Source organism: Natrix helvetica (genome assembly GCF_964273705.1).
Source record: "Natrix helvetica genome assembly, chromosome: 1".
NCBI lineage: Eukaryota > Metazoa > Chordata > Lepidosauria > Squamata > Natricidae > Natrix > Natrix helvetica.
In genome coordinates, this window is record NC_138548.1 from 18,443,132 (window position 1) to 18,467,228 (window position 24,097).

The 24,097-nt window shown below is 43.7% G+C and overlaps 1 protein-coding gene across 1 annotated transcript in view; it reads right to left on the reverse strand.

Moving 5' to 3' along the window:
* Positions 1-293: 293 nt before the first annotated feature.
* CNN2 (calponin 2) overlaps positions 294-24,097 on the reverse strand; it is a 39,001-nt gene continuing 15,197 nt past the window's right edge. The window contains exons 2-7 of the mRNA XM_081960054.1: positions 16,385-16,506; positions 14,742-14,808; positions 8,571-8,708; positions 5,417-5,533; positions 3,669-3,815; positions 294-744 (exon numbers count right to left, since the gene is read on the reverse strand). Of these exons, the coding sequence (XP_081816180.1) occupies positions 487-744; positions 3,669-3,815; positions 5,417-5,533; positions 8,571-8,708; positions 14,742-14,808; positions 16,385-16,506 (849 nt within the window). The 3' untranslated portion in view covers positions 294-486. The remainder of the gene's footprint in view (positions 745-3,668; positions 3,816-5,416; positions 5,534-8,570; positions 8,709-14,741; positions 14,809-16,384; positions 16,507-24,097) is intronic.

A 24,097-nucleotide genomic window follows, 5' to 3' on the forward strand; every position in this document is an offset into this window, starting at 1 on the left:
AGCTCGGCATTGCGACCAACTACAGTTGTAAAATATGATGTCCAGGTTTTGGAAATGGCTTCCTTTTTCTGGACCTACCAGGTTAAATTTTGCAACCCACTCCCACGTGCACATGTATCATTTAAATAGATCGTTCAGGATAGTGTGGATTTTTGTTTAAAGTGTGAAATCAATACTGCAATCTTTATTCTTTCCAGTTTCTGGAGGTAAGTTTGGGCATCAGGGAAAAGTTCACACGATCTTTGTCTAACCCTTGTAACATTAAAGATCAGCTTTACTCTCTTTCTTAAAAAAAAAAAAAAAAGGATAAGCACTTTTATGTTTTCCTATCCTTGAGGGGTAGAAGGGAAACGCAGCTTTTTTGTTTTCCTTTGAAAAAAGTTTAAAAATACATACATTGCAGAATTTCTGGACTTTGCCAGAAATTGCCCAGCGATGGTTTTGGAAAAGAAGAGAAAACAGGGCAAAGGAAAGAATACATCCAGTTCACTGGTCCTCCTGATAATAATAATAGTTGGCTGAGTTCTGATCCTCAAGGGGGGCTGCGTTGCTCGCCACCCCAGCGTTGCCTTGGGGGCAATACTTGGGGTCGTAGATTTGGCGGCCCAAACCGAACACCTGCCCGCTCTGGTTGGCACCCTGGTTGGAGCCCATTTGGAGGGACATGGAGCTGTCATCGCATTTGTCTGTGCCCAGCTTGGAATCATAGATGTGCCGGCGGGTTCCTGGAGCCGTCATGCCCACCTGAATGGGAAGAGAGAAATGGATCATGTTTATTGCTGTTTTCCTGTATTCACAATAGCAACAGCACTTGACTTATATACCGCTTTACAGCCCCTCTAAGCGGTTTACAGAGTCAGCCTATTGCCCCCAACAATCTGGCTCCTCATTTTACCCACCTCGGAAGGATGGGAGGCTGAGTCTACCTTGAGCCGGTGAGATTTGAACTGCCAAATTGCAGTCAGCAGAAGTTGCCTGCAGTACTGCAGTCTAACCACTGTGTCACCGCGGTTCATGGCAGACATTGACAGATGCACTGTTCTCAAAAGAAGGAACGCCCCCCCGTTCCCCACCAAACAATGTCACCGTCCCAAGGACAGCTACGGTATAATAATATAATAGCAGCAGAATCCAAAAATGCCAACTTATAACAAAACCTATATATAAAAAATCACAGTCCATTTTGAGTATATAGCGGAAAAAAGAGTCTTGAGAGTTAACAAGATATGGTATAAAGCTATTACAGAATCTAATTGTTCTGCTTCAGATACCACGAAGTCTCCTCCCAGAAGGCAACAAGGGAAACAGGTCATGGAGAGGATGTGCAAAGTCCTAGACAATACTACAGACCTTGATCAAGTAACACTTATATGCCATGTCCTGGATAGAAGGAAGTAAACTTCCAGTAATCTTTTCCACCATCCTCAGCCCAGCCTTCCAGTCCAAAGCAGTAACACTTCCAAACCATGAATGAATGAATGAATCAATCAATCAATCAGATGGATGAATGAAATGAATGAATGAATGTTTATCACAATATTATAACATGAGCTGCCCCTGGAGCTTCGCATAATCCCTTCCGACGCACCCTAAAAAGTTGGCTTTTCCAGCAAGCCGGCCTGGCCAGTTAATTTTAACTCATTTTTTAAATGTGTTGTTCTATAAATTGGGTTTGTTTTTTTGGATATGTATTTAATTTCTTTTTAACTTTCGGGATGTGTGTTTTTTAATGCTGTACACCGCTCTGAGTCCTTTGGGAGAAGGGCGGCATATAAATCCAATAAAAACAAACAAACAAACAAACAAAGGTAAAAGACAGAGGTGGGTTGCTCCAGTTCGGCCCAGATCGGGCGAACCAGTAGTAGTGGCGGCGGGAGGCTCTGCCCACCTGCCCGGACGCTTCTTTGTATGTGCAAAAACTTCGCGCGCGAGCAAACTGGTAGTAAAAAAAAAATGGAAACCCACCACTGGTAAAAGGTATAGTTGGAAACAGCTAAAACATCTCTCTCTAAAAAAACGGCTGGGTGTGTGTATGTTCCAGCAAAGTTCTGGAACGCCTCAACAGTGGCGTAGCGTGGGGGGTGCAGGGGGGGCCAGCCGCACCGGGCGCAACATCTGGGGGGGGGGCGCTCGCACTCGCAGCTCTCTGCTGTTGACTTGCATGTATTTCAAGGCTGAATTTGAATTGAATGAAGCCGAGGAACGCTTCCCACGTTTAATACAAAAGAGACGCGAGCAGGTCTTCCCCGGGGTTGAGAGCATGAAAGAGGGCCAAAGTTTTCTTCTGCAGATCTGGGTCTCTTGAAGACTGCTGGGCAGGGCGAGGGACGTTAATAACGCGATACGTTTAAATTAGAGCAAGTGAAGACCTCGGGCGGCTTTCCTTTTCCTATTTTCCCAGAACCGAGGGAAGAAAATGATTCTGCTTCGGGCCTATAGAGGGCGCTGCGAGCTTTGCTAAGGAGGACGGCTGCTTCAGAGCTCCCTTCATGTCCCGAGTCCAGTGGCGTAGCGTGGGTTGCCACGGGTTAGGGGGCGCAAATTACTTGCCTTGCCCCGGGTGCTGACAACCCACGCTACGCCACTGCGCCTCAAGCAATTTCAACCAAACTTGGTGCACAGATGACTTACCCTCTGGAAACAAATACTGTGGTGGGTAGGACACCACTAAAACACCTCAATGTGTGTGTGTGTGTTCTGTAGATACAGTCTGTTGTGCCTTAAAATGGATTCTATTGTACTGCCGTAAAATGGCTTCTACAGGGCAGCTCAGTGGAGTTGCCATGGTAACGGCTTCACAGTACTCCACAAGGGGGCTCCCCTCTGGTAAGGGGGAAAAAATCCAACATTAGAAATTACGCTTGGTCTGGACATTCCCCCCCCCCCCTATAAATAAATACCTGGGCAACGCCGGGTTATTAGCTAGTAATTAAATACAAGTTAATTAATATAGGTAATTGTAATGGTTGACACAAAAAATATGTCACAGCTATGAGAGATCTTTCATCAAGATGAGAGAAACCAGAATTGTATTTTATTTTGAACAGAAATGGCTGACTTATCTGTAGTGCAAAGCCATAATATGGTTTGCTTTTGGCTTACAAGTGAACCCCCTGAGTGAAAAGATTGTGGTTTGTTATTAGCAATTGGCAAAATGATTGATTAGTCTACAAATTCTGGCCTGAGTGATGTCTGGGGTCAGATACCGTGCTTATTTCCGCCATGTTTCCCCAATTTTCCTAGTTAGTGTCAACAGAAATGGAGAAAATGAAGAACTGACCCAATAAATTATAAATATGTTGTTAATCGGAAAAACCGACATTGGGTTTGCGTATTGTATCAAGCCAAAATATGGTTTGTAAACTTTGGATTAGGATTCATTGCAATATTTGAGTTTACCTGACTGGCTCATCCAATAAACCATAAATTAAATCATGACCTAAAGCATGAAATGACCAAGCTGAGATATTCTTGTCAAGGTTTACCAAAAGGGGGTAATTTGCTGATGCCTTATCTCTGCTGTAGGCATGGATCCTGTAAATAACTGGTATATCTTTGGGGCAAACTCTTTTGGCTTGGAAGACTGAAACTCTTTATGAGAGTTTTCAAAAGTTAAAACAAAACAAAAAGTTAAAACAAAGATTTAAACACTTTGTAAGAGCTCTTACCTGGCTAGCACACTTATTGGTACCCATCTGCAAACTGATGGTTGAATGGTCCATTGGAGGTAGTATCTGGTTCTTGGGGTCATAGAGATGCCTCCTGGTCCCATAGGCGGTCATTCCTGACTGGCTAGCACACTTGTTAGTGCCCATCTGAAGAGAAACAGCAGCTTGATTAAGCCTTAACAGAATAACAGACTCGAAAGGGACCTTGGAGGTCTTCCAGTCCAACCCCTGGCTCAAGCAGGAAGCCCTACCTACACCATTTCGGACAAACGATTGTCCAATCTCTTAAAAACTCCTGGTGTTGGAGCATTCACGACTTCTGGAGGCAAGTTGTTCCACTGATTAATTGTTCTAACTGTCAGGAAGTTTCTCCTCCGTTCTAAGTTGCTTCTCTCCTTGATTAGTTTCCACCCATTGCTTCTTGTCCTGCCCTCAGGTGCTTTGGAGAATAGTTTGACTCCCTCTTCTTTGTGGCAACCCCTGAGATATTGGATCACTGCTATCATGTCTCCCCTTTCTATTAAACTAAACATACCCAGTTCCTGCAACTGTTCTTCATATGTTTTAGTCTCCAGTCCCCTAATCATCTTTGTTGCTCTTCTCTGCACTCTTTCTAGAGGCTCCACATTTTTTCTACATCGTGGTGACCAAAACTGAATGCAGTATTCCAAGTGTGGCCTTACCAAGGCATTATAAAGTGGTATTAACCCTTCACATGATCTTGATTCTATCCCTCTGTTTATGCAGTCAAGAACTGTGTTGGCTTTTTTGGCAACAAAGCTGACTATGCCCGATACACTACATCTACAGTAGATGTCTGAATTTCATCCAGCTGATCCATAGATGTCTACAAGAGGAAGACAAGGGTTGAAATGTACATCCTCCTGCAAACTCTTCTGCCCCGTATAGTCTTGCGTGTGAAAGAGCAAAGCTTGGGTATGATGCCAATGACCCATGTTTCTTCATTCTGGTGTCATGTAGCTTAGGAATAGCCATCTATGACCAGTTCTTCAAGGTACTAAAACTGTTTCTCTTCTTCTGCAACATGTTCCTTCTTCTTCATTAGTGCTTAGCAAATCTTTGGACACGTGTAGTATTTAAAAAGGATGCACTGGGTTTTAAGGGATTGCAAATGGGTGTTACATTTTGCACGCTCTTCAAAGACTGTTTTGCCTTCAAAACTAAGGTGATTCACAGCCTTACTGAGCAGTGAAAAGAATTGACAAAGAAAGCATTTTTACATTAGAACAGAGGTGTCCAACTCATGGCCATGGGGCCGAATCCGGCCCATAGGGTGCTTAGATCTAGTCCAAAGGGCCGCCTTGGAAACAGCAAAGGACTGGCCCGCAGTGCCTCTGCCAGCAAAAATAGGCTCCTGAGCTCCGTTTCCGTCTGCGACAGCTTCCTACACCCTCTGCCAGAGAAAATGGCAGAGGTTGCAGGAAGCTGTCGCAGCCGAAAATGGAGCTCAGGAGCCTATTTTTGCTGGCAGAGGCACCGCAGGTCATCACAGGCACCCCTGATGCGAGTGATCTTGAGCTGGCCATGTTCACCCTAGCCATCCCCCCACCCCGAGGTCAAACACAACCATGATGTGGCCCTCAATGAAATCGCGTTTGACACCCCTGCAATAGAAGAAGGTCCCAAAACCAGGACTTCCTCATTGCACAGCTTAGTCTTTTGGCCATACGCTACATCCTCTTAGATCTCCCCTTGTTTCTCTCAAGAGCCACAGTCACCAAACGTACCTGCAGACCGATGACACAGTGTCCAGCCTTGAGTTTTTCATCATTAAAGGCTCTCTCCTGTTTCTCTGAATATTTCACTCCAATATCCATCCCACTTTCAATGCCTTTTGTTTTCGCCTGCAAGAAGAGGTTAAAAAAAAAACACCTGAATTATTTCTGCACAAAAGTTTCTCCACAGTTCTCATGATAAAGAGCAACTTTAGATTTCAGCTACCGGTACATAAGCTGATGGAATCCCGTACTCTGGTGAGTGTGTCTGTCAGCTCTTTTACTAAACTGTTTTATAAAAAGCACAGAACACTGGGGAACAGAAACACAACTCTGGATAATTCAAACACCTTGAAAATCTTTGTAAAACCAGCACTCTTCGGGGGAGATTCTCCACACGCAGGGATATCTGAAAGGGAGGGAGGTCATAAATACAATTGAGCAAGTCCAGAGGTATTTCACGAGAAGAGTCCTCCACTCCTCTACTCACAATAGAATATCTTATGCCACCAAGGCTTGAAAATTTGGCCTTGGACAACCCAGAACCTGTGGCTTGACCTAAGCGTAGTACACAAAATTGTCTGCTACAACGTCCTACCTGTCAATGACTACTTCAGCTTCAACTGCAATAATACACGAGCACACAATAGATACTAACTCAAGATAAACCACTCCAAACTCGATTGCAGAAAATACGACTTCAGCCACAGAGTGATCAACACCTGGAATGCTCTACCTGACTTCCTTGATACATCCTCAAACCCCCATAATTTTAATCTTAAACTGTCTAGCGTGGACCTCACCCCATTCCTAAGAGGTCCGTAAAGGGGGCGTGCATAAGCGCACCAGCGTGCCTACCGTCCCTGTCCTACTGTCCCCATTTATTCGTACCCATTTCCTGTGTTCATGTCCATGTTTATACTTATACCTGTTATCTTGTACAAGTTTGACAAACTAAATAAATAAATAAAGACAAGATGGCTAGATCAAAGAGTCAACTATACAGGAAGTATACCTTTATTGGGAGTGGCTTTAATGACAGTATCTTGTAAGTCTTATATATACTCTGTGTTTCACCCACCCCTCTTATATACAGGCAAATTAAGGAGGTGTCTGATCTATTTAGGCATGCTTTCTATTTGTTTTGGACTTAAACCAGGTTTCCCCTTTATCCCTTTGGTAATGAATCTGGCCCATCTCTGACAAAGTCATCTTTCTTACCCTCCATAATAAATTTCCAAACACAGAACTGGACCAAATTTGGCGTGAGAGAATGTGGCAAAAGAAAGAACGAGCCTGAAAGTAGGGCAGGTGCAGCCAATGGCTGTGGAGAAAACACCCATTAAAGAAATTCCCCAATGTACTTCTAGGAGAAAAGCAGTATACCAATTTTCCTGGTCACGTGATCCAGAATAGAACCTTTTTTTAAAAAGTTGAAAATAATCCTAGAAGCCGCTCTCGAGAGATACATATTCTAACTCAGCGGTCACCAACTGGTGGTCCATGAGAAAATTTTGGTGGTAGGCAGAAATTTGCATTTTTTATATTGCACTACATCAGGGGTCCTTAAACTACAGCTCCTGGGTCGGATACGTGCCATGAAGGTTTGTGTTGCGGCTGAGAGTCTCCTCTTCAGGGTGTTTTTGGGTGGGTCGGGGGGGAGCAGAAATTCCAACTTGGGGTCTGCTTCCGCCTCCTGGTGGGGGGCTTTGGGCGAAGGCTGGAGGGAAGTGCCGCTGGTGGCGAAGAGCCGGGGGGCCTTATTCCAGTGGGACTGCATCATGGCCTGGAACTGGCTGACCATCTCAGCCCGCTGAGCCTCCAGGTGCCAGTACCTGGCCTTGCACTCCTGCAGGTCTTCCCTCTGCTTGGAAAGCCTATGCTTGTAGTCCTCAGTGAGGTACTTCTACTGAGCCTAACCCTAACGAGCCGGGGCAGAGAAGGGTGAGTAGAGGCTGGCGAGGTGCCCCTCAACGTGAGTGACATTGAGTTGGCCACGCCCACTCAGTCACGTGACCACCTAGCTATGCCCACCCAGCCGGTCATTAGGCAGATCCTATTGGTGTTCCGTGGGATTTAAAATTATGAATTTAGTGGTCCCTAAGGTCCAAAAGGTTGATGACCGCTGTTCTAACTCACGTGCAATACCAAAACAAAAACTCCCTACAGTGGCTCATTTGGGTTGAGGTTTTGCATTCACCTTCTCGGTCTCCTACATTTATTTTCAGGTCGCTGTAGGGGGGAGAAAACAGAGGGCTGCACTTGGAAAAATGAATTGGAATATAGGAGGAGTTAATAGCAATAGCACTTAGACTTCACAGTGCTTTACAGCCCTCTCTAAGCCACTTACAGAGTCAGCCTGTTGCCCCCAACAATCTGGGCCCACATTTTACCAACCTCGGAAGGATGGAAGGCTGAGTCAATCTTGAGCCCGGTAAGATTCGAACTGCCAAATTGCAGGCAGCCGGCAGTCAGCAGAATTATCCTGCAGTACTGCACTCTAACCACTGCGCCACTGTGGCTCATATAAAGAGCAACTGCATTGTGGTTTTGGGGGGAGACGGGGGGGGGGGAGTGTTGCACACATTGGTTGCAGGTTAGGAGCCCTAGTAGCATAGTGGTTAAAATACACTATTGCAGGCAAAATCTACCCACAGCCTGGAGCTCAATCCTGACGGGGCTACCAAGAGTTGCCTGAGCAATTCTGCATATATAGCAATAGCATTTTAGACTTACATATTGCTTTACAGCCCTCTCTAAGCGGTTTACAGAGTCACCCTATTGCCCCCAACAATCTGGGTCCTCATTTTACCCACCTCAGAAGGATGGAAGGCTGAGTCAGCCTTGAGCCTGGTGAGATTCGAACTGCCAAATTGCAGGCAGCCGGAAGTCAGTCAGCAGAAGTAGCCTGCAGTACTGCCCTCTAACCACTGCGCCACCACAGCTCATTAAGCCTCCTCTCCTCTTGACCTGCCCTGGTCTTGATGCATCCACACAAGTCCCCTTACAAACTTGGCATTCTGCCCACACGGTATTCAAATTGCATCATTGCTAATGACAGCAGCCGCCTTAACAGGCGGGCCAGTCACCTTAAGTAGCCATGCAGAGTTAAGGTGGAGAACTAGCAGTCTGTCCTCCATGGAGACAAGAGGATCTTTTCACTCACCATGCCCGCCAGAGCAAGGAGCGAAACCTGCACCTGAGTCATGTTTCCACTCTCGTACAGATCGTTGGCTTCAAACAGATCGACGGGCTTCAAGCCGTAGCTTAGTAGGGACTTGATGAAGTTGGAGAGGTTCTCCAGCTGTTGGGAGAAAAAAAAAGGGGGGGGGACAGTTTACTTGGATGAGAAGCGGAACATTTCCAAAGGGAGGGGGGGGACCCAAGAAAGTCTAGTTGCCTTTTGGAAAAAGCACTTTGGGGACAGCATAGACAAACGAAAATACTTATCTGCATAATGTGCAATTCAACTTTGGAATCAGCGACACTACAAAATTCAAGGAAATCGTAAGAGATAATGGCTGTTAGCCTTGAAGATAGAGGAACTGCCTCCGAAGGAAATCTGCTGGGAGATTATGGATTTCCTTGGATAGTTGATAGTTCAGTGTGAAAACAGACTGCTGGACTAGTTCCTATGTTATCTGTTCATACATAGCTTTGTTCTCATGTTCAGCAGCAATAGCAACAGCATTTAGGCATAGAATAGAATAGAATAGAATAGAATAGAATAACGGAGTTGGAAGGACCTTGGAGGTCTTTTAGTCAAACCCCCTGCTCAGGCAGGAAACCCTACACCACTTCAGACAAATGGTTATCCAACATCTTAAAAACTTTCAGTGTTGGAGCATTCACAACTTCTGGAGGCAAGTTGTTCCATTGATTAATTGTTCTAACTATCAGGAAATTTCTCCTCAGTTCTAAGTTGCTTTTTTCCCTTATTAGTTCCCACCCATTGCTTCATTGTTCTCCCTCAGGTGCCTTGGAGAATAGTTTGACTCCCTCTTCTTTGTGGCAGCCCCTGAGATATTGGAACACTGCCATCATGTCTCCTCTAGTCCTTCTTTTCATTAAACTAGACGTACCCAGTTCCTGCAACCGTTCTTCATATGTTTTAGTCTCCAGTCCCCTAATCATCGTTGTTCTTCTCTGCACTCTTTCTAGAGTCTCCACATCTTTTTTTACATTGTGGTGGCCAAAACTGGATGCAGTATTCCAAGTGTGGCCTTACCAAGGCATTATAAAGTGTTATTAACACTTCATGTGATCTTGATTCTATCCCTCTATTTATGCAGCTAACAGATTAAAGTAATAGAGTTGGAAGGGACTTTGGAGGTCATCGAGTCCAACCCCCTGCTCATGCAGAAGACCTGTACTAGGGATTTGAACTGCCAAACTGCCTTATATACTTATATATCATACAGCACTCCTTGGGCAATTTACAATGTAAGCATTGTTTGCACATTCCTCTCAACAATCTGGGGCCTCATTTTACCAACCTCAGAAGGATAGAAGGCTGAGTCAACCTTAAGCCCCATCAGGATTGAGCTCAAGGCTGTGGATAGAGTTTGCCTGAAATAGTGTTTTTTAACCACTGTGCCACTAGGGCTCCTAATGTGCAACCCTCCCATCTCCCCCCCCCTCCCCGAAACCACAATGCAGTTGCTCTTTAGAGCAGAGTAGAGGAAAAAGGATGCCGTGCTAGGAGGAGACTCTATGATGGGGGAACTGGACTTCCAGTCGGCTTCAGAATTGAATGGGGAACTTCCGTTTAGGACCTTTGTGGCTCTTTAGAGTGTTTAAGGTTGCCGACCCCTGTGCTATTGCTAAAATATGCAGAATTGCTCAGGCAACTCTTGGTAGCTGTAACCAAGTAGGAAAGACTCCTCTAAAAACACGAGAAATGGTCCAGATGGCAGGGAGAACTTCTGTTGGCAAGCAGAATCTGGATGCATGGATCCTGATGGGGTCGTCTCTTCAACCCAGCATGATGTTAAGGTGTGCAACACGTCAGTCGGAAGAGGCAGTGGTTTGAATTTACCATAGAGTTTCCAAATTAGGGCAAGTTAAAAACCTTTCATTTGCCAAGGAAATCAATTATATCATAATACATATACTGACAGCAGCAAGAATAACATATGCTCAAAATTCGAAATTAAACAGCATACCTTCCGAAAATTCAAAAAATAATGGACTGCGCGGAAATGGTCAAATTAACTTTTAAACTGCAAGATGAAGAAGATAAAAAAAATACCATACAGTATAGGATAAATGGTATTATTGGCTAGAGAACAGGAATAACGAATGAAAGTAGAATATATACAGGTGAAACTCGAAAAATTAGAATATCGTGCAAAAGTTCATTTATTTCAGTAATGCAACTTAAAAGGTGAAACTAATATGTAAGATAGACTCATTACATGCAAAGCAAGATAGTTCATGCTGTGATTTGTCATAATTGTGATGATTATGACTTCATTAAGTCCAGGGTCAACGCAGCCGTCTACCAGGAGATTTTGGAGCACTTCATGCTTCCTTCCGCAGACAAGCTTTATGGGGATGCTGACTTCATTTTCCAGCAGGACTTGGCATCTGCCCACACTGCCAAAAGCACCAAAACCTGGTTCAATGATCGTGGGATTACTGTGCTTGATTGGCCAGCAAATTCGCCTGACCTGAACCCCATAGAGAATCTATGGGGCATTGCCAAGAGAAAGATGAGAGACATGAGACCAAACAATGCAGAAGAGCTGAAGGCTGCTATTGAAGCATCCTGGTCTTCCATAACACCTCTGCAGTGCCACAGGCTGATAGCTTCCATCCACACCGCATTGAGGCAGTAATTGCTGCAAAAGGGGCCCAAACCAAGTACTGAGTACATATGCATGCTTATACTTTTCAGAGGTCCGATATTGTTCTATGTACAATCCTTGTTTTATTGATTGCATGTAATATTCTAATTTTCTGAGATTGTGGATTTGGGGTTTTCATGAGCTGTAAACCATAATCATCACAATTGTGACAAATCATGGCTTGAACTATCTTGCTTTCCATGTAATGAGTCTTATCTCATATATTAGTTTCACTTTTTAAGTTGCATTACTGAAATAAATGAACTTTTGCACGATATTCTAATTTCTCGAGTTTCACCTGTATATATATACGTGTGTGTGTGTGTGTGTGTGTTGTATTTGTGCTGATAAATAAAGCAAAGGCAACATTAAAAATAAAAATATGGTTTTCTGCCTGGATGGTTTTCTGGAATGAGCCGAAGGACAGAAAGGGGGAGTAGTGAGCTCCCTCCCATATTTGGGCATACCAGGGGTTGTAACACACATACATACATACATACATACATACATGCATGCATGCATGTAATATTAGGTTATAGAAATTATAAATGTAAAGAGGAAATAGCAAATGTAAAACGAATGGAAAGTATATATGACGGTAAACAAAATGGGATATACCGATGTCTTAGGAATGGGAAGAATGGATGTAGAATGTGGTTTTTATGTTTTGTTTTGTAAAAAGCTTAATAAAAATTATTTAAGAAATAAAATAAAATAAAAACCTTGGCTATATCAATTTGCTACTTCTGACTATGCAGGGTGCACACTGCCTAACTTTTTTTTTTCAGGCAACTACCCCCAAGGAAACAAATAAGGATTAACCATTGTGTAAAAACGAGGTTTAGAGTTCAGTGGCTGTATCAAAACCTTCCCTGACCTGGCACCCTCAGAATTGTTGAAAGCATCCCCAGAATCCTTAGCAGCTCTGCAGTCCCAAAACAAGGCAGCACACCTGTTTGGAGAAAGCCGCTGTATCACCTTCCACTAAGGGCTGATCTCATTCAACCAAACAAATAGTCAAAAACAAATGTCTAGCTCGGTGGGAAAACGCCCATTAAAAAACCCAGAAGGCTGCCAGACCATTGAACAAGGTTTTCAAAAGTTGGACTTCAGCATCCTCAGGAACTACCGTATTTTTCGGAGTATAAGACGGACCTTTTTCCCCCCAAAAAAGAGGGAGGAAATCTGGGTACACCTTATACACTGAATACAGAATTTTTGGTGTCCCAAAACCCCGCCCTCTTCGCAAAAATGGACGTGCATAGGCTTTGGGAGGTTTGTAGAGTGCTCCTGTGGGCTGGGGAGGGCAAAAACAAGCAAAAAATGGGCCGATTTTGCTCGTTTTTGCCCCCCCCCCAGCCCCCAGGAGCACTCTACAAACTTCCCAAAGCCTATACATGCCCTGTTTTTTTGCAAAAAATAGGCCCGTTTTCGTCCACAAAAAATGAGGCGTGCAGAGGGTTTGGGAGGCCTGCAGAGTGCAAAAACTTTTTTTTAAATTTACCTCTTCAAAATCTTGGTGCGTCTTATACTCTGGTGCATCTTATAGTCCAAAAAATACGGTAATTCTGGTCCCTCCGTGACCCGCAAAACCAGCTGGGCAGACCGGTTCAGCCCACGCCCAGACATTCTCTTTCGGCTCTTGCTTGCAAAATAGCACAGGAACCACAGAGCCACACAATAATCTTAAAAAGATTTGGCAGGGACAATGCCTCCCAAAATACAGCTTTCCTTCTCTGACAGGCCAAATTCAAGGATCTAAGCAACTTGGCTGACCAATCTACAAATACATCCAGTTTTCAGAGTTCTGTTTCTAGTCCAATTGCCTGCAAATTTTCAAGCACAGCATGAAGGTTGAATTGGATCTTCCCCATTCCTGGTTTCCAAGGTTTGGTTATTCAGTGATAGACTGCACCTACTCTTGGAAGTTCCATTTAGAATTAACTATAGGTAGTCCTCGATGTACAGCCACATTTGTTCACCGTTACAACGGCACTGAAAAAGGTGACTTGGGACCAGTCCTCGCACTTACAACCGTTGCAGCATCTCCAAGTTCCCAGGATTCAAATTTGGGCACTTGGAAACTAGCCTGAATTTATGATGCTTGAAGTGTCCCAGGGCGATGAGGAGATCGCCATTTGCTTAATGACTACATGATTCAATTAACAATTGCAGTGATTTGCTTACCAATCCTGGCAAGAAACGTTGTAAAATATTGTGACCTAGGCTTCCCAAGAGCATGAAGCAGAGTCCTCGTCCCGATAAAACAGGGGTGTCCAAACTTGGGAACTTTAAGACTTGTGGACTTCAACTCCCAGAAATCCATGGCTGGCTGGGGAATTCTGGGAATTGAAGTCCACAAGTCTTAAAGTTCCCAAGTTTGGACACCCCTGCGATAAAACCTCTTTGTATGGGTATAATATAAGGAAACTGGATGTAAATTGTAAACAGTGATTTGGAAAGGAGGATTAGAAAATTTTGTTATTAAATATTATGGATGTTTAGCTAGAATAAGATATAAGGATTCAGTGTTAATGGAGGATTTTAAAAATAGAAAATGAAATGCCTAATATGTGGTTATGTACTAAATTTTGGTATATTTTATGATGAAAGAAGTTTAAATGTTTAATAGCCAAATAAATTATAGCCGACATTTAATAGCCAAATAAAAGTGGAGGTATGATGATGGTAATATGTATAAACATTTGAGTTAAAATATTAGAATTAATATGAACTATATTTGATGACGGTGGAAGAGATGCACGAAAACCTTTTGTAACCAACTGATACACTTTCTACAGTATGTAAAGAAGGAAGATTGTTATGTGTTATGTTTGTTTTGTAAATTAATTTTTTTTAAAAATGTGGGGGAAAAAACAACCGCTTTATTCCCTGTGGGAGGGGCTATTCACCGTCCACCTGTGCCTTTACTCCCGAGTCGGCCCTTGTTCCTTAGCTGTTCCTTTCTCCTGGCAGCTCTGCACATGTGTGCATCAGGAACAGGCTCCAGCTCTTCCTCTGCACCCCGATCTCCGACTCTGAAGGCAGCTGATAACTGTTGGACGGCCCTGGCTCCCTCTCTGCCTGCGACGCAGAGCCCTCATCAGAGCCTTCCCCAGACTCCAGGACTGGCCCATGTTCCTCCCAAACCTCCTCACTGTCTAAGTTTGCCACCAACTCCGCTGGCTGCTGGCAGGTCTCAACACTTCTTATAATAGGCAACTCAAACCATGAGAAGCTGGAATCTCCTTGGAAGCCAGCTTTATCAGGCAGGGTCTATTACATCCCAGGACTCTTTAATGTAAGTCAGCATTACATTGCATTGCATTGCATTGTATTACATTGCATTACATTACATTACATGTGCAAACACAGAGAAACATGTTCTGACTCAACACATGGTTGCTTAATTGTGGCTTGCATCCCATTTTTTAAAAATAAAATCATCATTGCAATTTAATTTCCCATCACTGCAGCCACGTACTTACCTGATGCCAGTTGAGAGAGGAGGTGTTGATTTTTTTTATTGAACCGGGCTGTAGTTTGTTTATTAATCTGGAGAGTAAAAACACAGCTTCAGTTAGATTTAATGCAGTTTTTAAATTCACTTGCCATTATCACAATGGGGCCGAAAACCATGTTTACCCGTAACGTCTGTAGAATGAATTATTTCCAAGGTATGCGTAAACTAGAAGGCAATCTATGTTCCAAAATCCAAAGTTCACTCCCAAATTTTACAAGCAGGAATGAAGAAATGAGAGGAAAACACACAAAAGTGACATTATATATACACTATAGTGCCAAAGGTATTCGCTCACCCATCCAAATAATCAGAATCAGGTGTTCCAATCCCTTCCATGGCCACAGGTGTATAAAACCAAGTACCTAGGCATGCAGACTGTTTTTACAAACATTTGTGAAAGAATGGGTCGCTCTTGGGAGCTCAGTGAATTCCAGCGTGGAACTGTGATAGGATGCCACCAGGGCAACAAATCTAGTCGTGAAATTTCCTCGCTCCTAAATATTCCAGTCAACTGTCAGCTGTATTATGAGAATGTGGAAGTGTTTGGGAATGACAGCAACTCAGCCACGAAGTGGGAGGCCACGTAAGCTTGCCCAACATCAGTGTGTGACCTCACAAATGCGCTTCTGGAAGAATGCTCAAAAATTCCCATCAACACACTCCCGAACCTTGTGGACAGCCTTCCCAGAAGAGTTGAAGCTGTTATAGCTGCAAAGGGTGGACAGACGTCATATTGAACCCTATGGATTAGGAATGGGATGTCACTTACAGTACGTTCATATGCGTGTAAGGGAAGGTGAGCGAATACTTTTGGCAATGTAGTGTAGGTCAGTGATGGCGAACCCTTTTTTCTTCGGATGCCAAAAGCGCATGTGTGCCAACACCCATAATGCAATGCCCCCCGCACATGCACGCGCAACCCCCCCACCTGGGGTGCCAGACTCCCCCATCCCATTTTGGTGCTAGTAGGCCTCCCTGAAGACTCCTGGAACCAAAAACAGGGTTCAGGGGGGCGCCACATCCCCCCCCCCCCAGGCATGCGCACACGTCTCCCAGCAGAGACCCGAAAATCAGCTGGCCGGCAGGAAACATAAGCGCATGCACAGTGGAGCTGACCTGGGCAACGGGTCGCGTGCCCCCAGAGATGGCACAGGTTTGCCATCCAGGTAAGAAAAAGTACAAAAATGTGCACATTTGCAGAAAGCGACCCATTCTTTCACAAATGTTTGTAAAAACAGTCTGTATGCTTCTGTACAAAAAATAAATAAGCAAATTGGCGCAGCAATGGGACGAAGCCAAGTGAAAGTCGATGAGAGTGGGAAAAAAGAAATGAAGCAACACCAGAAACAAAAACAAAACAAAACCATTAGGCTCTGTAAATTATTTTTGCCTCAGACGAAACATGATGTCTTTCACCATCTCATAATCAAATGCCACACAGCCTTTTAAGCATTCCAGGCCTCTCCCTGTCTCCATAAACCATTTTTGGAGCTCACTGGCTCTTCCCGAAAAGAATATAACTTCTTATAACACATCTTGGAAGAGGTTATGGGGGAAGAGCAGGAACGATGCTTCAAAGTACAAGTTTCTCTTCATCGGCCTACTTACTCGCAAAGTATGACGCCGTCTTTCAGCCCCTTCTGGAAATCGGGGCCAATCTGCCTCCCCGTGAGGTTTTCTATCCATACCCGTAATTCTGCTTCCTTCTGTGGGTCGTATTTCTGGGCAAGCTGAAAAGAGAAACAGATCCGAGTTTGAAAAGAACGCTTTATCCATGAACCTGGGAATGTATTACAAGTAATCCTCAACTTACGACCCCAACTGAGCGCAATATTTCTGTTGCTGAGCGAGACAGTTGTTAAATGAGTTTTTTGGGCTCCTCTTGTCGCTTTTTTTAAATGATTCACTACAATTGTTAAGTCAATAACACAACTGTTAAACAAATCTGACTTTGCTTGTCAGATGGTCACAAAAAGGTGATCACGTGGCATCCGTCTTATATATGAGTCAGTTGCCAAGAATATGAATTTTGATCATGTGACTATGAGGCTGCGGCAATGGTCTTGAATATGAAAAACGGTCATGAGTCCTTTTTTTCAGTACGATCGTAACTTTGAACGGTCACTAAATGAATTGTTGTAAGTCGAGGACTACCTGTATTCATCTTGATGGCTTGTCGAGCTATGGATGGCAAGGATAATGGGATTAGGAAGAAGAAGCAACTGGGAAGATTCATACCACCTGAGAGTAAGGAATTAGAATCTTGGTTTATGACCAGTCACTTAGCGACTATTCAAAGTTATGCCAGACCTCCCCAGGTGAATCTATGACCCAGATTCAAAGTTCTAATTCATCCTAATTGACTGCAATTCATGGGTATTTTTTACCAGAAACCAACATTTATTTCTGGTATTCAGCAAAAACCACCTACTGCAGACAATGGCTTAGTCTGCAGCCGCTTAACAACCGCTTTTTGTTTAACAACTACAGACTTTGCTTAATGACTGCCACAAAAAAAGATTATGAAATTGGGCATGGTCAGACTGTTGCTATCGTAGCAACCAGCACAACTTCTGAGTGTAATTCCAGGCTCAATTATGGACCTTAAGTCGAGAAACACTTGTAGATAGGACTTTACATCAGAAGATTTAAAAAAGGGGGGGCATACAATAATTTGCATAAGGATATGTGAATGTCAGGTACTAAACAGTGTGCACAATTCAACTGGGGTAAAAGAGTTCTCAATTTATAGTAATTCAGACGCAGATCTATATTTATATATGAAGACTATTCCAGTGTAAATTGGATTCATCAATTGCAACTGCTAAGCCCAAACATGTAAGTGGAACTCTCTTAGTAGACTGTAGGAATGCTGTAGATGTAATATGACTTAATCTGACAAAGCATTCCATGATATTCTGATTAGTGCAGATGTGGCCTGGTTAGATATATATATAGTTCACTCATACACTATTCAAAGAGTACGAATCAATAATTCCTTACCAAATAGGAAGGAGGAACTGAGTGCAAACTTGACTCTATATGCTTCAACATCTTCATTAATTACAGTTCTTGGATGAAGAAGTGAAGGAACTCAAGTCTTATCAAATTTGTAGGTTACATAAAATTAGGTGGCATAACAAGTACCCTAAAACAGAGGTCTCCAGTCCGTGGCATGCCACAACAACAAGCGAAGCCCCATCCACGGGATGCAGGTAGCATATAAAACCACGCCTCCTCCAGTCCACGGATAAACCTTTCTCCACGGAACCAGTCCCTGGTGCCCAAAAGGTTGGGGGGCCCTGCCCTAGAAGTTAAATCAAGGAGAAAAATCTATCCATGTTGTCACTAAGAATCGACAATGACTGGAAGACATAGAATCAATGAATCAATACAAGTTGAAATTAAAATTCAAAAGTACCGACAGAAGAGAATATTTGTAGCTCAGGATTGGATGGTGAGGCCCTTGATGCTCTCTGAACTTGGGTTGTTTTCTTGCAGACGTCTCATCAACCAAACTAGGTAACATCATCAGTGCTAGAGGATGATGATGTTACCTACTTTGGATAATGAGACACCTGCAAGAAAACAACCAAGCTCAGAGAACACCAAGGACCCCACAAAACAATAGTAAGTTCAAAACCAAGGTATTGTAGTTGTTTTTGGGAAGACTGGAGTCTGGATAGGGAAGGGATACATGAAGTTAAGTTTTATCTACTGTATACTTAGGACTTGTTTTTAAGCAGCAGGTTGCTGACTCCCACACTTTAAGGAGTTATTTAAGGACTATATAGTCCGTGCTATATAACCTTAAGGCAGCTCTCCAACCATAACTACTCGGGGTCTCTAATTCCAAACATATACAGTATATAACAGCAAAAGAGTCACATATGGGGCAGAACTGTAAGGTAAAGGTTCTCCTGCATATGCGTACTAGACGTTTCCAGGTCTAGGGGTGGTGCTCATCTCCTTTTCTAAGCCGAAGACATCTCCGTGGTCATCTGGCTGGCATGACTAAATGCCGAAGGGGCACGGAGCACTATTACTTGCCCATCAAAGTGGTCCCTATTTTTTCTACTTGCATTTTTTATGTGTTTCTAACTGTTAGGTGGGCAGAAACTGGGACAAGTAACGGGAGCTCACTTGGTTATGTAGCCCTAGGGCAGGGGTGTCCAAACTTTTTGCAAGGAGGGCCAGATTTGGTGAGGTGAAAATGTGTGGGGCCGATCATTCAGCCTGACATTCTTTGAACCCTTAACATGAAATGCGAATTAACTACCGTATTTTTCGGAGTATAAGACGCACCAAGATTTTGAAGAGGCAAATTTTTTAAAAAAGTTTTTGCACTCTCCCAAAAACGGCCCATTTTTCGCGAAAACGGGCCTTTTTTTTTTTAAAGGGCATGAATAGCCTTTAAGAGGCTTCTAGAGTGATCCTGGGGGCTGGGGGGGGGCAAAGTTGAGCAAAAAACGGCCCGTTTTTTGCTCATTTATGCCCTCCACAGCCCCCAGGATCACTCTGAAAACCTCCTAAAGGCTATGCACAGACATTTTGGTGAAGGGGGCAGGGTTTTGGGAGGCAAAAAATGCTGTATTTAGTGTATAAGATGCACCCAGATTTTTAGTCTCTTTTTTGAGGGGAAAAAGATGCATCTTTATACTCCGAAAAATATGGTATTTTATGAAAGACTAAACAAATAACTCCAATGGGGAAAAGAGGCTGCGGGCCACTTGAAATTTGAAAAAGGGCCACATTTGGCCCCCGGGCCGCACTTTGGACATGCCTGCTCTAGGGATTCGAACCGCTGACCTGCCGACCTCCTGATCAACAAGTTCAGCATCTTAGCCACTGAGCCACCACAGCAGAACGGTAGGGATATATAAATGCCTCCTTGCTAGAACTTTTCTGAAATGTATCTTTGGGGTGGGTTAGTCCGTGCCAGCTGCAGCATTAAGGAGGGAGCTGAATATACCCTCTGCACAAAGCAATTTAGTAATTATTCAACTACTGGCTGAAGATCCTATCTATGGACCCAGATAGATTACCCAAGCTGTGTTTTGAAGAGCAGTTGCATAACACGCTTCCTGGCACTGTGGCCGCCCAACTTTCAAATGTCATCTCACAATGTGGATTCTCCATCCAGTTCATGGTCCAATCAGATCTAAAGGCCAAGGAAGCTTTCAAACAAAGCGTCATTGATGTGGCTGATAGTGAGGCACTTAATTATGCCAAGTCCTTGAAGTGTCTGACTGGACAGAAAGCAGCCTCCCAGTTAGAAAAAATATTTTTTAACAACCGATATGCCTCAACATTTCAAAAGATCTTTTTCCAGTGCTCGTTTCGAAAAACTAGACTCCATGGTAAAACATTGGGGGGTTTCATGGAGTCCCATTTGAAGAAAAACTGGATTTGTGGAGCACCAACCGTTCAATAAGGGTGGCTCAGTGGCTAAGACACTGAGCTTGTCGATCAGAAAAGTCGGTGGTTTGAATCCCTAGCGCCGCGTAACGGAGTGAGCTCCCATTACTTGTCCCTGCTTCTGCCAACCTAGCAGTTCAAAAGCATGTAAAAAATGCAAGTTGAAAAATAGGGACCACCTTTGGTGGGAAGGTAACAGCGTTCCGTGTGCCTTCGTTGTTTAGTCATGCCGGCCACATGACCCCGGAGACGTCTTCAGACAGCGCTGGCTCTTCGGCTTTGAAACGGAGATGAGCACTGCCGCCTAGAGCTGGGAACAACTAGCACATGTGTGTGTGGGGGGGGAACCTTGACCTTTTAGTCATTCAAGACATTGGACTGCAAACTGTTTTCTGCGTCATAGGATTATTATTTTAAAAAACTGAGGCACAGCTGGGAGAGACTATCTAAGTTTTTGTAGGGAACGAAGCTGCACATCACTAGTGAGACTGCACTCGTTATATCAAAGGCCATTTTGAAGAGGATTTAGAACAGATTGAGGTTAATTGTAGAACTGACAACTTACTATGAACATGTTGTATTTGTTTGCATCTATTTGTACATTTGTATTAGTTTTCTAACTTCCGATAGGCCTGGTAGGCCCGTTTCTCGCCCTCCCCAGGCTCCGGAGGCTTTCCTGAAGCCTGGGGAGGGCAAAAATGGCCTTCCCTAGCCCTCCGGAGGCTTTTCAAAGGCCAAAAATCAGCTGTCAGGTACGCGTATGCGCGCTGCAGCTCACCTAGGGCAACGGCTTGCGTGCCCTCAGAGAAGGCTCCGCATGCCACCTGTGGCACACGTGCCATAGGTTTGCCATCACAGATATAGCACTTTGTTGATATCTAAAATGAAGACACAGGAGGAGGGTGAGATTTATTCTCCAAAGTTCTTTTTTCAATTAGATTTTTATTAGTTTATCAAAGTATAACATACAAAGGAAAAAAAGTAGCGGAAAACTAAGAAAAGGGGGAGGGAAAAGAGATATTATACAGAGGGAGAAAAGGAAAGCAAAAGGCACTGATTTCCAACTCTCTTTAGCGAAGTAGAAGATAACGTTATAACCATAACTTTTTGCTTTTACACAACAGTGTGTGTACAAGCCATTTCTATAACAATAAGCCTAGTCTCCAGAGTTCTAAATGCAGAATACAGAATAATAAAATCAGGGTCTACATCAGAAGTGGTATTCTGCCGATAGCGGGAGGCCCCACCCACCTGCCCAGACGTTATCACGGACGCTCTGCACATGCTCCCGGTCCCGAACCGGTAGCAAAGGTAAGAGGATTTCATGCCCAATGTATATGTAGTCCTCGCTTAATGACCCATCACTTAGCAACTGCTCAAAGCTACGACAGACTTCCGCAGAGCTTTTTAATGACCCATTTTCAAAATTCCAACAGCCACATGCAGCGCACAGAGAGAGAGAGGGAAGGAGAGAGAGGGAGAGAAAGATGGATGATTACATTTTGGGTGTTTGGCAACCGGCTTGATTTATAGTCATTTGCAGCATCCTGCAGTCTGGCAACCATGATTTTCGGTGGGTTTTGCCAGAAAAACTGCCCGTTGGGTATAATGGTTGTGAATATAGTGTTCACTTAACAACTGTACTAAAAAAGGTTCGAAATCAGGTGTGGTCAAATGGTGGCCTGCTTAATGACCACCATGGCTTACAATCATAATTCCGGGCTCAATTAGGTTCATAAGTCAAGGACTACCTTTCCTAGAATCTCAGAAAACCTGCCTAAGAATAACAGCAGTGGAATATTTTAAAATGAAAGAAGTCATCTGCTGGAGATGTTTCAATCTGGATGCCTGGACTGAATAATGAGTAAGATTCCGTGGCCATGAAATTGCCTTCTAACTCTTCTTCTTCTTCTTGTGCCATATCCGTCATCGGACGCTGGCGATCATGTTGGCAATCCCATTTTTATCAACAGCTGCACGAAAAAGTGCTGCTGAGTTTTGTCCAAACCACTCCCTTAGATTTTGAAGCCCTGATGCTCTTCTTCTGCCTGGACCTCATTTGCCTTCAATCTTTCCCTGGAGGATTAAGTGGAAGTATGCCGTATTTTTCCAGGTGTCGCATCACATGTCCAAAATATTCTAACTTTTGCTTTTTAATGGTTTTGGTGATTTCCCTTGGCTTTCCCAGGCGGCTTATCATTTCTGATTTTGTCAACCCAGCTTATACGTAACAGCAGTCTGTAAATCCACATTTCAAATGCTTTGAGTTTCTTCAAGTGGTCTTATGTCGGAGACCAACTCTCTACTCCGTAGAGCAGGATAGAAAAGATGTAACATCTGACAAACATGATTTTCAAATTTAGGCTTATGTCGTGATTACAGAAGACCTTTTCCATTTTGACGAACACTTGTCGAGCTTTCTCTATCCTTGTCTTCTAACTCTAGGATTCTTCTTTCTGATATGAACACAAAACCAAGTTCACTCTTTTCCACTCTTTAAGTACAAAGCAGAATGAATGAGAGACAAGGGCCAGGTTTATACAATATCCAAAGCCGTGGTGCAGTTGTTTGGATTTTATTCATTGAGCTGATTTATCTCTCTGCTGCCAGGAGCTGAAGACATCATGTCCAACATTTACTCTTAATGTTCCTCACAACAACAACAACGCCATGGGAGAATTTTAAGTTGTGAGACGGTGATTCAAGAGAGATCTAACTTAGAACTAAAAAGAAATTTCCTGACAGTTCGTGAACAATTAATCAGTGGAAGAGCTTTTCCCCAGAAGTTGTGGGTGTTCCAACCTTGGAGTTTTCAAGAAAGGATTGGACAACCATTTGTCTGGAATAGTATAGGACAGGGGTGTCAAACCTGCAGCCTGTGGGCTGGATGCATCATGCACTGGCCACGCCCACCTCCAGTTTAGCAAAGGGGGGGGAGGAAGTCACAATACGTCACATGATGACAACGTGACACTGCGAGTTTGGCACCCCTGGTATAGGGTCTCCTGTTTGATCAGGGAGCTGGACTAAAAGACCTCTAAGGTCCCTTCCAATCCTACTATTCTATGTTCTATGATTGGGCCCTTGCCACTCTGTGAGCTCCCAGGTCTGAAGGTGAGCTAGCTAATCTTGTCACAGTGTTTTGTAAACTATGATCTAAGTTATCTTCTTAAATTATGATTTATTGAACAAACCGTATACCCCAGGCTTAGACTGAAGCGCTGAACATAAACACTTCCATACCAACCCCTTTCAAGACATCCAACACAGGAACTAGATTTACACATCACATTAAGCCATAAACCACAGTTTACAAACTTTAACAGCTGGATTCACCCTGCACACTAAATCGAAACCAAACATGCCATATTGTGGGTTTGCATGCTGCGCGCAGTAGGTCTTTTGCTTCACAATCAAGCTTTTAGTTATTTAAGCCATCCCGTTCATTAAACAAGATGCTAAGCAGGAGGAATTCCACACGGCTTGCTTTAATTACTGCAGATGCTTATTATATATCCTTAGTTTCATCTCTATGGTTAACTGTCTTTGGAAAAATTGGAAGAGGAAAACAAAAACGCTGCAATCACAAAATAACTTGGGATACTCTCCCAGGATCCGGTGAGAAAGCCGATTTCAACTCAGGAAAGTATCATCACCTCTCAAATGTTCTCCATCGGTTCTAACGCAACCCCCTGGAGCAACAAGGGCAGACTGGCACTCCAGAAGGCTGGCAGGTTTCAACACCCAAGCCGATTTCCTGCTGACAGGACAAATACACCAGGGGTGTGTCAATTGGCTTAGTCTGATACCACTTCTCCTTCTTCCTGGTTCCCGACGCCGAGACAGAAAAGAAGAAGCTGTAAGAACAGCCTTTGGCGCGAAGATTAACCAGACCTATCTCCG